This window comes from Ochotona curzoniae, unplaced genomic scaffold (assembly GCF_017591425.1).
Source record: "Ochotona curzoniae isolate NIBS_2020 unplaced genomic scaffold, NIBS_Ocur_1.0 scaffold_3835, whole genome shotgun sequence".
Taxonomy (NCBI): Eukaryota; Metazoa; Chordata; class Mammalia; order Lagomorpha; family Ochotonidae; genus Ochotona; species Ochotona curzoniae.
This window is the reverse complement of record NW_024467114.1, coordinates 3,661,073-3,674,603: the sequence shown is the minus strand read 5'-3', so window position 1 is coordinate 3,674,603 and position 13,531 is coordinate 3,661,073. Positions and strand designations below refer to the sequence as shown.

The window sequence follows — 13,531 nt, the reverse complement described above, 5'->3', positions numbered from 1 at the left end:
TAGTTCACTTCTGTTGTAGAAGCTTTTGAAAAGGAGCAAGAGTAGAATGGCAAAGAATTACAGATTCTGTGGGCAATTGCCCGCACTCTCATTTCAAGTCTGTTGCCTATTAGATATGAGATCTCTAACGGCTGATTTCTTTTTTAAATTTTCTAGTGTTGCTATTTCCCATGGTACAGTTTTGTAGGGATTCCTGTGGCGGCTCTGTTCCCCATCTCCCTGTCTGTAAGGAGTGATAACCCCAGGACCTATCTCTTAGCTTTTCTTTGGGAGGTCAGATGAGTGATGTCTTTAAACATGGTAAGCAGTATCTAAATATTGACTATTGTTATATATATGTAAACTAGATAATTCTGTGCTGCCATGTCTTCTTTTGTTTTTTAATTTGAAAGGGAAGGAGGGAAAGAAAATGAGGGATCTTACAGCTACTGGCTCATTCCATAACAACCAGGACTGGACCAGGCCAGAGCAGGAGCAAGAATCCCGCTGGGCCTCCCCCGTGGATAACAGGGACTCAAGGAATTGCACCATCACCTGCTGCCCCCAGGGTGCACGTTAGCAGGAGACTGGAACTGGGAGCAGAGCTTAGGCTGGTACTCCCAAATGAGTGTATACTAAAGCTTTGGTTGGGAAAGTGGTTCCTGGAGGAGAGTATGCATTTTTTGCTCATGATTACCACATTTTGCCTATGATTACAACAAGGTGAATGGGAACATTGTGCAAGGTCTGAAGTGGTCCCAATTACAGATGCTTTTCCCCAAGGAGTCAGGTGTACCTGTTCCCAGGACATCAGTCCATTCACCAATCAGTAAGCTCTGTGAAGCTCCTGATTCAGAATTCTACTTGAAGCCTCATTGTAGAGACACAATGGATTAAATCATGGGCCATGGGACTCAGCTCATTCTGTCCCATCCCAGGAGCTGGGGGATGGCTTTGAACATTCCAACCCCTAACCTCTAGTGCCAAACTCTTATTCTAAAGCTATGCAGGGACCCCATGATTAACTATCTCATCAACATAATGACTTGTCCATCAAGGAATTTTAGTGCTTTTTAAATAATTATCAACCACAGTAAAGATGTGATTAACTTGATACTTTATCCACAAATGAAATGTATTCCCAACATGTAAAGTAAAAACTCTTATAAGTATAGACAGCATTAAAAGAAATATGAATGTTGATGATTTTAACATCACCACAATTTGATTAAGTTGACGTAACATTGGACTTAGAGTGAGAGAAGTGTGATTGACAAGTGGGCACAGACAGAGCAAGGAGCAGAGGAAGGATGGACACTGTAGAACTGATGTCCTTGGCCGAAGTAGAAGGTGGGACAGGGACGCATGGATGGGTCGGGTTAGAGAGAGAGAGAGAGAGAGAGAGAGAGAGAGAGAGTCTCCACCAGGAGAGTTAGGGGTGGAATGTGAGTTGATGGTGACTTCCGCACTTTCACAACTTCATCTTCCAAGCAATGCAGGAGTCCCAGGGGAATTCTGAATATGGAAACAACACAGAAATGATAGCCCAGTTTTTACCCATCTGTAGTATTTTGGATAAATGGAAAGAAGAGAAGAGAGTCATGAAACTCATTAAGTGGCAGTTAGAATTTAGAACCAATTATTTTGTCTGGGAAACAAGCATTTCTACATCAACATCCCTAAGGAGCAGGCTGCTGCCTACAGGAAAACATCTGTCTCCCAGTGTGTACAGGACGCCATGACTTCTGACTCCCGTGGTTCTCCTGCCCATGGCATGGCTGCCCCTCACCCTAGCAACGCTTGAGAACCAGTGGAGCCATTAGTTCTGGCGGCGGTACTGGGAACCCACAGGCTGGCACGGCAGGGCCCTCAGCCACACAGCATGCGTCATCTGGCCACCATTCTGGCTTTGCAGCCCTTTGCAATCTGTACACATTTAATTAACTAATAAGAATTAATGAGACTTCCTGATAAACATATCAAAACTATCCCCTTGAATACTAGTTTAAGGTACAAATTTTTCTTTTGTTCCATTCCATGAAAACATAAAAGATCAGTATGTTTATTATTTTATGAGAAGACACAAAATGCTCCAAATTGAATAATAAGCTTTCAATTGAAGCCACTTTAGTCCACAGCTTTTCTCTAAGCTTCTAAATTTGAGCAGGTTTCACTATAATTATTTTCATCACTGTAATTTTGAGTTGACAGTCTGCTACTTAAATGGGAGAACTAGAGAAATGATAGCCCTGTTAGATAATTCTGTTTATAAAAATAGGCATACTTTTCTTATTTACTTAACTATTTTGCATCAGAGGTGAAAATCAGCTAGTGTTTTGGAATTAATTTTTATTGACTTAGAAAAAGGCATTAAAATGTAATTTGCATGTAAATGTAAGATGATATAGCATGCTAATGATAGCAGTTAAACACATCACATCCATAAAAAAGGGCATGTGCCGGACCACTAATGTTTGTGTCGCTATAACATTGTTTTAGGTCAAGTGCTTTCAAAATAAGCTTGTCAAGCACCAATTTTGTCTATCATCCAAAAGACTATAATTCAGGCCCAAAAGGTGCTTGAGTCATGTCAGGCTTTAAAAAGCGCCAAGGCAGAAACACTAAGGCCAGTCAAGTGTTCAGGTTAAGCCTTACACTTTAAAAGGTATTAGGAATGTGTTTTATTCAAAATATATTTCATTTATTATAATGGTATATATAGGATGTAGAATTAACATGTACCTTGGTAGACACTGGTTTTGCATTTAGATATAAAATATGGAAAGAAAACTCCAAATACAAGCTGATGTTTTTCATTAGAATAAGTGAAATTTAGTAGTAGAGTCTTAGCCACTTAAGTACATTCTATGAAGATAGACTACATTGAATGAATCTTTATTTTTATCCTTCAAGATGTACAAGAATAACAAGTGGTCTGCTAACCTACAGTGGAACAATTAAATTATATTGTGGTGTACCATGAGGAAATGGTGTGGATTTAACCTTTGTGTTTTGTACCATTTTTGGGTCCAGGGAACTTGGAAATAACACTGCACCCTGTAGCTTAACTGCCTCTAGGAATGTTTTGTGCAGAACAAACAGCTCAATGTCATGGGCTTTGTTGATGCTAAATTCTGGAGTACGACCAGGAGACGTGTTGCCAGGACAAATGGAGAAAATCACTTCTCTCGTGAGCTTGGCAGGACTTTGCTACGTGATGGCTTTAAAAAGTAATTCTGCATTTCCAGTGACGTCTTTCTTGTCCTAATCTGTCCCCTGGGTTATGGTCTGGATGCAGTCCTGAGCCTGTTAACTGTATTACACAAGCAAGCAAACCAGCAACACAACTGGCGCGAGCCCTCTCCGCCACCCCCACTCTCCCCAGGGAGGGCTCTCATGTGTTGGCTTGCTGCACTCACTGCCTGTCATTTTTCTTTTTGTCTCTCTCCTCCCGTTGGCCTGCAGTAATCTGGTCAGCATCCTTTTGTCTACCCTCAGAAACCTTGCCAGTCTTTCAAAGCTTAGCGTCTGCCCACTATATCCTTCCTACTGAAGCTGGAAGTGATTCCTTTTCTTGGTCTCTGGTAGAGCTTTCTTGCTCAACCTTTATGCACTGATTCTGCACAGAATGCGCCTACGGGTGCTGACCTATAGTTGCAAGCCCTTCCACAGCTGCTGAATAAACAGGAGTTGTGTTTGGGACTCTATTCCAGGCATGGTACAGAAATAAACCCCCACCTTGCCCTCTATAATTCATAGGCCAATAAGCAACCTAAAATCAAGTACACAAATCATTAAAGTCCTAGAGAAAGTAAGTAAGGCCACTATGGACGAATGAAGGATGGAGAAACGCAATGTGTTGCAAAGACATTGGGAGAAGTTTTGATGTGAAGCTCTTGTGAAATGCATCTGAAAGAAGAACCGTCCTCCCAGCAGTTGGCAAGCATTGCATGCTGCTAGGAGCAAGGCATATCAGGACTGTCCTAGGAAAGCCATTCTTTGTCACCCCATCACACAACGCATGATCTCTGTGTCAAAACCTAGGAAGGGTCTGAAATCCAACCTCACTTTCAATACAAGCTAACTCCCAGATGCTGTCAGAAAGCGCCTGAGCCACCACTCCCATGCAGACTGCAGTCTCTGCTGACCGAGCCCAGCAAGCAGCAAGCCCCAGAATTCCATGGGCTTCCTTGCCAATGAGCCCCTGGGGACGTGTGTAGCACATCTGGGGTACCAACCTTTGAAGATCCCGAGCTTGGAAGGGCCATGAGCAAACCTGTCCAGCCTTTGTCCCAAGGGACACGTTGTCTTTATTATCCTGGCCAGGAAGATTCCCTCCCACTTGCTGTGGAGGGAGGGTCCATCTCTTAAGGCTGGGAGAAAGCCCAATCAGGAACAAAAGCAGCCAAAGATGGGGGTGATGCTGTGTAGAATTGCCCCCCACTCGGTGGGTATAAATGGTTTGGAAATGTGTCATCATGAAGCCAAGACTTACAGGAAACCCAAATCATAAATTACTGGAATACATGTCTGTAGTATGTATTACCCCAAGCTTAAGCGAATCAGCATCTTTTATAATGAAGAAACATGAATGAGAAGGCATGCTAATAACCTGAAAAATAAGAGCCCTATGTCTTAATAAATATGCTGATAAATATCCTGAACTGTGAGTGAGATGTTTTCTAGTCTTTTCATGCCAATCAACAGACTTGCATGCAAATCTTCCCACTCCTCAAACTCGTGTTTTGTTTTCTTGAATCCACCCATATCTGTATTTTGTGCACACTCAGTACGTGCCTGCCCAGATTCTAGCGTGTCCATTTGAGCAGTCCAGGCAGTCATGAGAAAATCACAAGTTCTAAAGCCCTCAAGCCATGATCTGCTGCCTCCCAGCATAAGGCAGCCAAAGGCTAGATCGAAACTTGAGCCCAGCACTCCCTGAGTGCATAGGTCCCAAGCAGGAGCTCAGCTAGCTGCACCACATCACTTATCCCAACACTGAAGTGTTTGCATGAACTACATGTCAGGCACTGCTGGATTCGTTGCTTAAATAAACACCCACTCTGGGATTTTGTGCCTTTGGCTTCTTGTGTTGATTTTCCTCCAGATCTCTATTTTTCTTCCCTCCATCTTTTGTTCTCGTGTTGCAACATACGAGCACTCGTGTGTTTTTATGTAAACTGTGTATGCTGTAGGAAGAGCGTAAGGGGCACCTGCTGTTCAATCAAGCTAGTGGCCAACTCTGGGGCTCATTACACCAATGTCAGCGCTGATTACTTGATACTTAAAATGCAGTCAGAGCGCTAGCCCTGTGATACTAAATTCAGTCATGTAACAAACACAACAAAACACATCAGGAAGCTGGATGGGAAGGGAGCAGCTGGGAGTTTGTTGGCCACATGTGATGCCAGCACCTCAGTCATGACCCCTGGGTGTGCCTTTAACATGCTCAGCACAAAAATGAGAGTCTCCTAATTCTGGTCCTGGTTCCATGCCCTGTTAGTATCCCACACAAATACCAAAAGGGGGCGATCAGGTGTCCATCCCTGGGAGTACAGATAAGAAAACTCACACAGCAAGAAGAAACAGCAGGCTCTGTGTGCACAGGGGGCTCTGAAGGCACCGAAAGAACCCAAATGTGTACATGAAAGAGGGAAACAAGAGCGGTACAAGTCAGTGTCATGCATGTGAATTAGGAGTCTGTGCAGAGATTGTATGGACAGGCATTTGGCACATCCGTGAAGTCACTGCCCAAGGTGCCCCTGTCCCGTGCAGAGTGACTGGTTGGAGTCCCAGCTGTCCTGCTTCTAGTTCAGCTTCCTGCTAATGCGCATGTGGGAAGGCTCAATGTCCTCGATCCCTGCAACACACGTGTGAGATGTGGATTGAACTTCAGGATCCTGGCTCTGCCCTGGCCAGGTCCTGTCTGTGTCAGGCAGGTGAAAGACCTCTCTCCATCTCTGAATTCTGCCTTTCAAATACACTGAAAATAGGTAGATTTTTTGAAAAGTGATATATACCAACAAATTTAAGAGTACACAGTTATAGAGGCAGTTGTTGTCTGCTGAGGGGATAAAAGCAGAGCCTACAGGAAGGAAAGACTAGGGAAATAAAGAGGACTTTTCCAGGCTGAGGATGGCAGTGACCACGGATAGATCCATACAAGTGACTTTGTAAAGCAAACGGAAGAAAAATTACAGTGAGACTCACGGCCCCGTGTCTGGCACGTCATGTGATCAGGTCTGTAGAGCAGCAGAGGAATCCAAGAAGAAAATGGTCAAATAATAAAAAGATTACATTTTATCATCAGAAGTGCACGCGCCTAGTGAACAGTGGCTGCTGACCTGTGTCCCCGGGCGCTCAGAGATGACCACGAAGCACTGGGTGTTTTCTGCCTCTTCAAAGAAAAAGCCAGAAACCTTGAAATGTGGTGGAAACTTCCCGGTAACCAGTTGAAACTGATCAAAGTTAAGAGGTGTTTGAAAAAATAATCAAACATGGAGTGTAGTACGCTGCTGGGCGATGCACTTGGGCGAGTCTTCAAGGAGTCATTCACTCAGCAGGTGTGATGGCCAATCCCTCCCCAGAAGATGCACGCTAAGGGTGAAAACAGAAACAGAACTCACCGTGGTGCCTAAACTGAATGGATAGAAGGTCAAGTTCAGGAGAAAGGCCAGCACCTGATTAAGGACTGACTGACTTGTGATGAGGCTCAAAAAGACTTTTAAAATAAGGTTTAGCATGAAGTAAAAGCAGCAATAAGGTTCTTAATTATGCAAATAATTAGGGGAAGGAGATAAAATCTGGTTTTTCTCTTCTCAGAAAATGGAACAAAATAGAACTATATTAATTATAAAAGAAGATAAATGGTTTTGTAATATGGTTTATTTTTACATGTAATTGCCATAATAGTGCATTATCTTTATTTCAGATACACTGGCCGAGTTCAGCACTGAAAATAGAAGAATGCATAATGAAAGGAAAAGATGCAGTAAGTCTTATTTCATTGTCAGTTTTTGCTCTGATCAACCACAAAAGATTAAGTAACTAAACTTTTATTTGCTGCTTTAAAAAAAAATCTGAAACTTATGAGAAAAAGTATGCATAGTTGAAATGTATGGTTATATAAAGATTAATTTCAGTATAGAGTTAAAGGAAGCCATGGGGCCATTCAGATCTTGATTTTAATTTTGCCTATTGCATCTTAACCATCTTGAGCTTTATATGTTCCTCAAGCTAATGCTTAGTTCCTATGTATTTGGGAGAAAAATAATCAAAGGTAGTTTTTTGTTTGAGAAAAAGTTAATCACATTCTTTGGGAGATTTGTATTGAACAGTAAATGAGAAATAAATGAAACAAAGGGAGAGAAAACACAGAGTGACCAAAGACCACACACACACTCACACATTACCTATTCCAGAATGTTCTGAGGGCCTCTCCTGCTCTAAGGAGCAATATTGTCTTCCCTGCTACGCGCGAGTGGGAAAATGCTCTGCTCAGCAGCTGCTGGACACAGCCCCTTCCACATCAAGGTGTGAGTGGGAGGACTGTGGCATGCTGGGAGTCGCTGACTGACCTGATGGCCCATTGTCTGTGTGCCTTTGAAGGTGAACTCGTGTTTTTGTAAGAAAAACAAAGACGCCACGTAAAAGACCACCACGTGTTGTATCAACTGGATTTTCTGTAGCAGTTGGGTCACAGCCAAGGAATGAGTGAACACATTCTTACAGCCTTAGCCCACATGCTGACTAATTGAACACACTCACCGCCCTGTCAAGCTAAGCTCCACTGAGCCAAAACGTGGTGGGATTGGTTCATGCCAGGCTGTGACGGAAGCACAGGAGCAGCTATGCGAAAACAGAACGCTTCCACTGTGCCCGAATGGCAGCCCACAGAATGGCATGCCAGGAGGGTGGGAAATCAGAGAAACCCATCTGTGTGTTCACATCAACCAGCAATGCTTTCCTCATACTTGCTTAGCACGTGCTATTGTTCCAGTCACTTCCGATGACATGGGTTTGCTAGCCTGTTCATCCCAGCCCCGTGACAAGAAACTAATGGGTTGGCATCACAGTATATCCTTATAAAGCATTACTTGTACTGTTCATCTCGTGTATTGCTTTCAAGGTAATATTTAGCGCTCAGATGCCAAATTTCATATTTCAGATGCATATTTCTTTCATAATTTATTGCTAATAAAACAGCACCTCATTTTCCAAGAGGGTGCTAGTTAGAATTAATGTAGCCAAAGTTGGATTATTAATAATTTTGAATTTTTTTAACCCAGCATATTGATCCTAAAACATACTGAATCATGAGTGTGTTAAACCCTGTTAAGTGTGTAGTCTCTGTTGGGCACTGGTGTAACGGGGATGCAGAGATGTGTGAAATGCTATTCTACCCTCAAGAAGCTCAGCTGCATGGCCCCACAAGCAAGTGTGGCCACTGGTCAGTTTTTGTGCATTGAAGTTCTGTCATGGCACAGCCATGCACATTCAGTTGGCATTGCCTGTGGCTGTGTCCATGTGAGAGCATGGAGGGAAGCCACTGCGCAGGGACCATGTGCCCACCTAACAAAATGAATCAACAGTCAGTCACTCTGTTGAGAAAGGCTGCTGGTCCCTGGACTGTCATCTTCCAGGAACCCTACAATCCAGGGTGATTTCTGCTCTTAGCTCCCCATGCATTAAGAGACTGGAAAACTGGCTTTCAGAATGCCCCAGTGCTGTGACACGTTCAGGTCTGCAGAAGTTTCTTCACACAGAACAGAGCTTGTTCTAATGATCAGACTCCTGGCTTCATGCTGATTTATTGTTGATGTTCTGCTTAAAGAACAGCAGCCCCAGGAATAGCTTCGCTACACAGAGGGACGTGTTGATGTTGCCGCAGCACTGTGTGCCTGGGCTGATGTTCAAGCGGTGCTTTTTAAATTCTCCAGCTGTGAACTAGAACATGTGGTGTAGGATACACCCCTGATTGCCATGTGCTGGAATATGTGCTGGGCACCCCAGCTGCTTCTCCCACCCCATCCCTGGGTCCCTCTCCTCTTCCACCTGCCCTTCCTACCTGCTACATCCAAGGCTGACTAGTGGTGAAGCTGGGAGTCCTAGGGTTATAGGAAATCAGCATTTTTCTACTAGGGCCAAATGCTTTGGATGACACTAACCAACTTGCTCCCTTTTGTTCCTACTTCAGAGTGAGTGTGCAAACTACGTGAGGGTTTTGCACCACTATAACAGGACACACCTTCTGACCTGCGGCACCGGAGCCTTTGACCCCCTGTGCGCCTTCGTCAGGGTTGGGTACCACTCAGAGGTAAGGCCTTGGCACAGCTGATGCTTCAGACAACTTTCCTTCTAAGGGAAGAAGGGTGATCCAACTCCTGGGGAAAACACCAATGTCAGTTAGGTGCTCTGCACTTCTGAGACAGGACAGTGACCTTGCTGGGCCTCCTGTGAATCCTGCTCACTGTAAAATCCATGCACCCGGTACTTCCCTCACTATTCCTTCTCTGAATGATGTTGTGGGCTCAGTTGACCAGCTTCAAACACATGTGTTATAATCATATTGTGTGCTCTGTTGTGATCCTGTGTCCTTTATTAATTTTGCCATTGGAACTGGCACTGTGGCATGGCTAGCAAAGCTGTCACCTGCAGTGCTGGCATCCTATATGGGTACCGATTCAAGTCCAAGCTGCTCCACTTCGGAAAAACAGCTGAGGATGACCCAAGTGCTTATGCCCTGCACCCGCATAGGAGATCCAGAATAAGCTCCTGGCCCCTGCCTTCAACCTGGCCCAACCCTGGTCCCTTCAGCTACTTGGGGAGTGAAGTATCAGACAGAAGATGCCTCTCCAGTGCTCCTTTTCTCTGTAATTCTGCCTTCCAAATACATTAATCCTTTAAAAAATTAATAAGGAGAACTTCACCACGAAATATGTAATTTATGTAAATAAGCCTTGTCAAGGCAATGTAAGGACATTTTGAATGTGTAGTTACTTTTTCTGAGTCAGGTGAAGTGGGAATGCAGAGTGGGAATGTGTCCAAGTGATTAAAGGTAAATAACCACGTGGGGGGCTCTCTGTTTCCTTCCCTGAGAGCCGCCCACAAGGGGGTGTACCCTGAAAGCCATCCCAGCAGAATCCTGTATACAAACACTCTCCACCAGTAGCAGGCTGGGAGGCCAGTCATGTAGGCTGGGCCCACACAGTAGGGAGCTCTAAAGGCTGGCTGTCTCACCTGCCTGCTAAGGCGCATTATCTCACATCCTCACACTGGAGCTCCGAGATAACACTCTGATGTCAAGATCCCCAATCTTTTGATCTTTCCTTTAGATCTGAAATCTGAATCCTGCGTTAAAGTGGGGTACACATCAATGAGGGCACAGTGCTAACTCATCTTGGTTCTTATACCCCATTTACAAAAGGATAGCAGAAACTGTATTTCTAGCCACCAGATATAAAGAATATAAAGATATAAAGAATATAATTAAAAATCTTTCTGATATTCCTTCCTCTAGTTAACACTCAGGTGTATTATAATTAGCAATATTTGAAATGATTAGTAGCAGTATTAAAAAGTACCCTTGACCGAGGTACATTAGCTGTCGCCTAGCTTTACAAGGAGTTGTCATTAGTGTATTTTATGTATATATAAAAAAGTGTCTCTGTGTATTTGAAAGGCAGACTGACGGAGGGGAGAATGGGAGTGAGATCTCCCACCCACTGGTTCACTCTCCAATGGCCACAGCGGGCGAGGACTGGGCTAGGCCAATGCCTGAAGCTGGAACTCCACCCAGGCCCCCAAGCACCTGGGCCATCTCCCGCTGCTTTCTGAGGCAAATTACAGGGAACCGGAGTGGAAGTGGATCAGCTGGAAGTGGAACCACTGTTCCTGTAGGACATAGGCCTCACAGGCAGCGACTTAGCCCACTGCACCACAACGCCAGTCCCTCCAAGCATATTGTAAAGGGTAATCATGTCCAGTAGTAGATTAAAGGAGTCATCACAGTGTGTTTTTATTGAGCCATCTTAAAGAAGCAGTGCGGACGGTATAGTAGAGCGTTAGTGTTTGGAAAGGCAGATCAGGCCAATGAGAAGTCAAAAGATACCCGTGTGTGCAAATACACACGGGGCACCTGCGTGTTCATGCATTTGTCTGAGTGCATCTTACGGTAACATCTGCTGGCAACAAACTCAGTTTTCATTGATCTGAAAATGCCTTCATTTCCCCTTCATGTTGGAGCTGTCTTTCCTGCTACTGGGTTGGCAGCAGCTGTTGAGGCTTAGCAGTTTTTTATTTTCCTTTTAGGAATTCCCTGTTTTCCCGTAACTTCTTTCCCAAGTGCTGCTTTATTCTTACAGCTTTTACCCGATTTGCCCTTTCCTCGCCTTTCACAGTGTTGTCTCTGTGTTTTGGGGAGTGACACCTCCGTCCCTTGCCCTGAACTCTGCAGAACTGGTGGTGGAGACGGGTGGCTCTGCCTGTGAGGAGACTGCTGGAGACCTAAGTTTGTCTTTTGCATCTAACTGGGCAAAGTTGTGGTCATTCTTCATTCGTGTCACGGACAGATTTTGCTCCGTCCAAGTTGCACTTCTCCAGGGATTGGACTACGAAGGACGGTCCCACAGGTCACTGAGACACCTCTTTATTCCGTCTCTTTACTCTTTAGATGGAATGAATACGGTCACTCATCTCAGTGCTCTGACTATACTCACCCAATTAGTTTTTTGCACAGATTTCAGACTTTTTTACCCTGGAATTTTCCACTTCTAAAATGAGCATTCTGACCCTATTTTTACTCACAGGACTCCATTTTACTCTAAGTCCTCCAAGTCCTTGAAGTCTTTAGCAGTTGTCTTAAATCCCTTCCTTGCTCATTTGACCACCTGCCTCTCAAGACCCGTTTGCCCTGACTATTCTTTCTCTTAATTCTGTGTTACTGTTTTTGGTGTTTTGCATGTCAAGTCTTTTTTACTGTGTACTGGACATTATATATTTTTCTTCAAGATTCTTGTTTCTGCGTTCTTTTTAAAGAAGGTTGATTTTTGTCCTCAAAGACAACTCACTTGGCTGGAGTCAAACTCATGCTTCCAGCAAGTCACAGCAGCCAGCTTCGTTACCCTTGCTGCATGCTGTTTGTGGTCTGCTTGCACACGTAGCTCAGTTGTCAGACAAGGATTCAGATAAGAAGCAAAGCATCCACCCCATTTCTGTGCATCTGCCCTCGCTTTTCAACTGATCTGGGAATGCAAATCTCTGCTGTTTGATTTCCCAAGCTAATTTATCTTTAGCTTTGGTTATCTTTTTCCAATCATTCCTCTCTGAAGTCTTTGGAGAAGAAATAATTAAGGAAATTCCTCAAGTGAAAAATTCCAGTTGCTTCCTAGAGTTGTCAGATGGTTGTGTTTTTAAGTGTGATCAAGTTGTCATTGTTGTCTCTGGAAGCATTAATCCACATTATCCACAGAATAAGGACATTGTGTAACTCAGCTTCATCTGTAGCATTTTTTTGTGTCATATCAGTTATTCATGTATTAAGGATTTAAATCCTTGAGTCAAAATGGGACCTCTGAGTACAAGATACCTTATTCATAATCATTGAATATGATTAAACAATATCTCACATAATTATGTGAATACTAAATGACATTTTAAGAAAAAAAAATCTACTTGTGTCATAACAGGTACTTATGGCCATGTGGTAGAGCTGTAAGAGATGTATGCCCAAGCGCCACTGGGAGACCTCAAGCCATTTTCTATGAGGAAATGAAATGTTTCCAGTCACTACAGGCCAAAAAAAAATGCCTTGAGCAAAAAACATAGAGTCAGGCATGGGCCTGGTTGGCTAGGGAACAGCGAGGGAGAGGGCTGGGACAAATCGGTGGAGAGTCCTCACTGGACAGTGACATTCTGCACCATTTCTCAAAACAGCATGGATACCAGGAAGAGGGTAGGAACAGAACAAGTGATTGACGTGACATTAATAGTATTTAGAATTGACTCAAGCAGGGAGTGATGAAAGGAGAGAGGCAGTCGGGAGGCAGTTGGCCAGCGTCTTCCCAGGAGATGGTGGTAGTTCTGAGCAGTGTGTTACCACAGCAAGGCCTAGGGAGTGTGGAACGCAGGCAGATGGAGAAGCATCACAGTGGGAGCCCTGAGGGCACAAGGCACCGAGGCTGCAGGTGGCAGGGAATTCAAAGGGATCTCCTTGGTTGTTCAAAGTGCAGTCTTCAACAGCAACAGGGAGCTGTGCGAGCATAGTGGAATGTTTTTGCCACCCTAACAGTGGCTCATATTTCCCACTTCTAGCTTGTTCATTTCCACTTACAGTTACTGGAAAGGTTGAGGCCAGAGCCAGGAGAGTTGAATTGGGGGACCCTGAGGGGGGTTGGGGGTGGTCTCCTCTGAAGGAGTCTCTCCCTTCTCTCTCCTCACACCCAACCTTTTCCTTCTCCCTCTCCATCCGCTCTCTCGCCTCCTACCCGTCTCCTACCCGTCTCCTCTCCCCTTCGTCCCTCTCTCCCTGTCACACCATCCCTTCTCTCATTGA

General features: G+C 44.3%; 1 protein-coding gene across 1 annotated transcript in view; it reads left to right on the top strand.

Moving 5' to 3' along the window:
* SEMA3E (semaphorin 3E) overlaps positions 1–13,531 on the top strand; it is a 168,062-nt gene that overhangs the window by 107,628 nt on the left and 46,903 nt on the right. The window contains exons 3-4 of the mRNA XM_040964788.1: positions 6,911–6,970; positions 9,176–9,295. Of these exons, the coding sequence (XP_040820722.1) occupies positions 6,911–6,970; positions 9,176–9,295 (180 nt within the window). The remainder of the gene's footprint in view (positions 1–6,910; positions 6,971–9,175; positions 9,296–13,531) is intronic.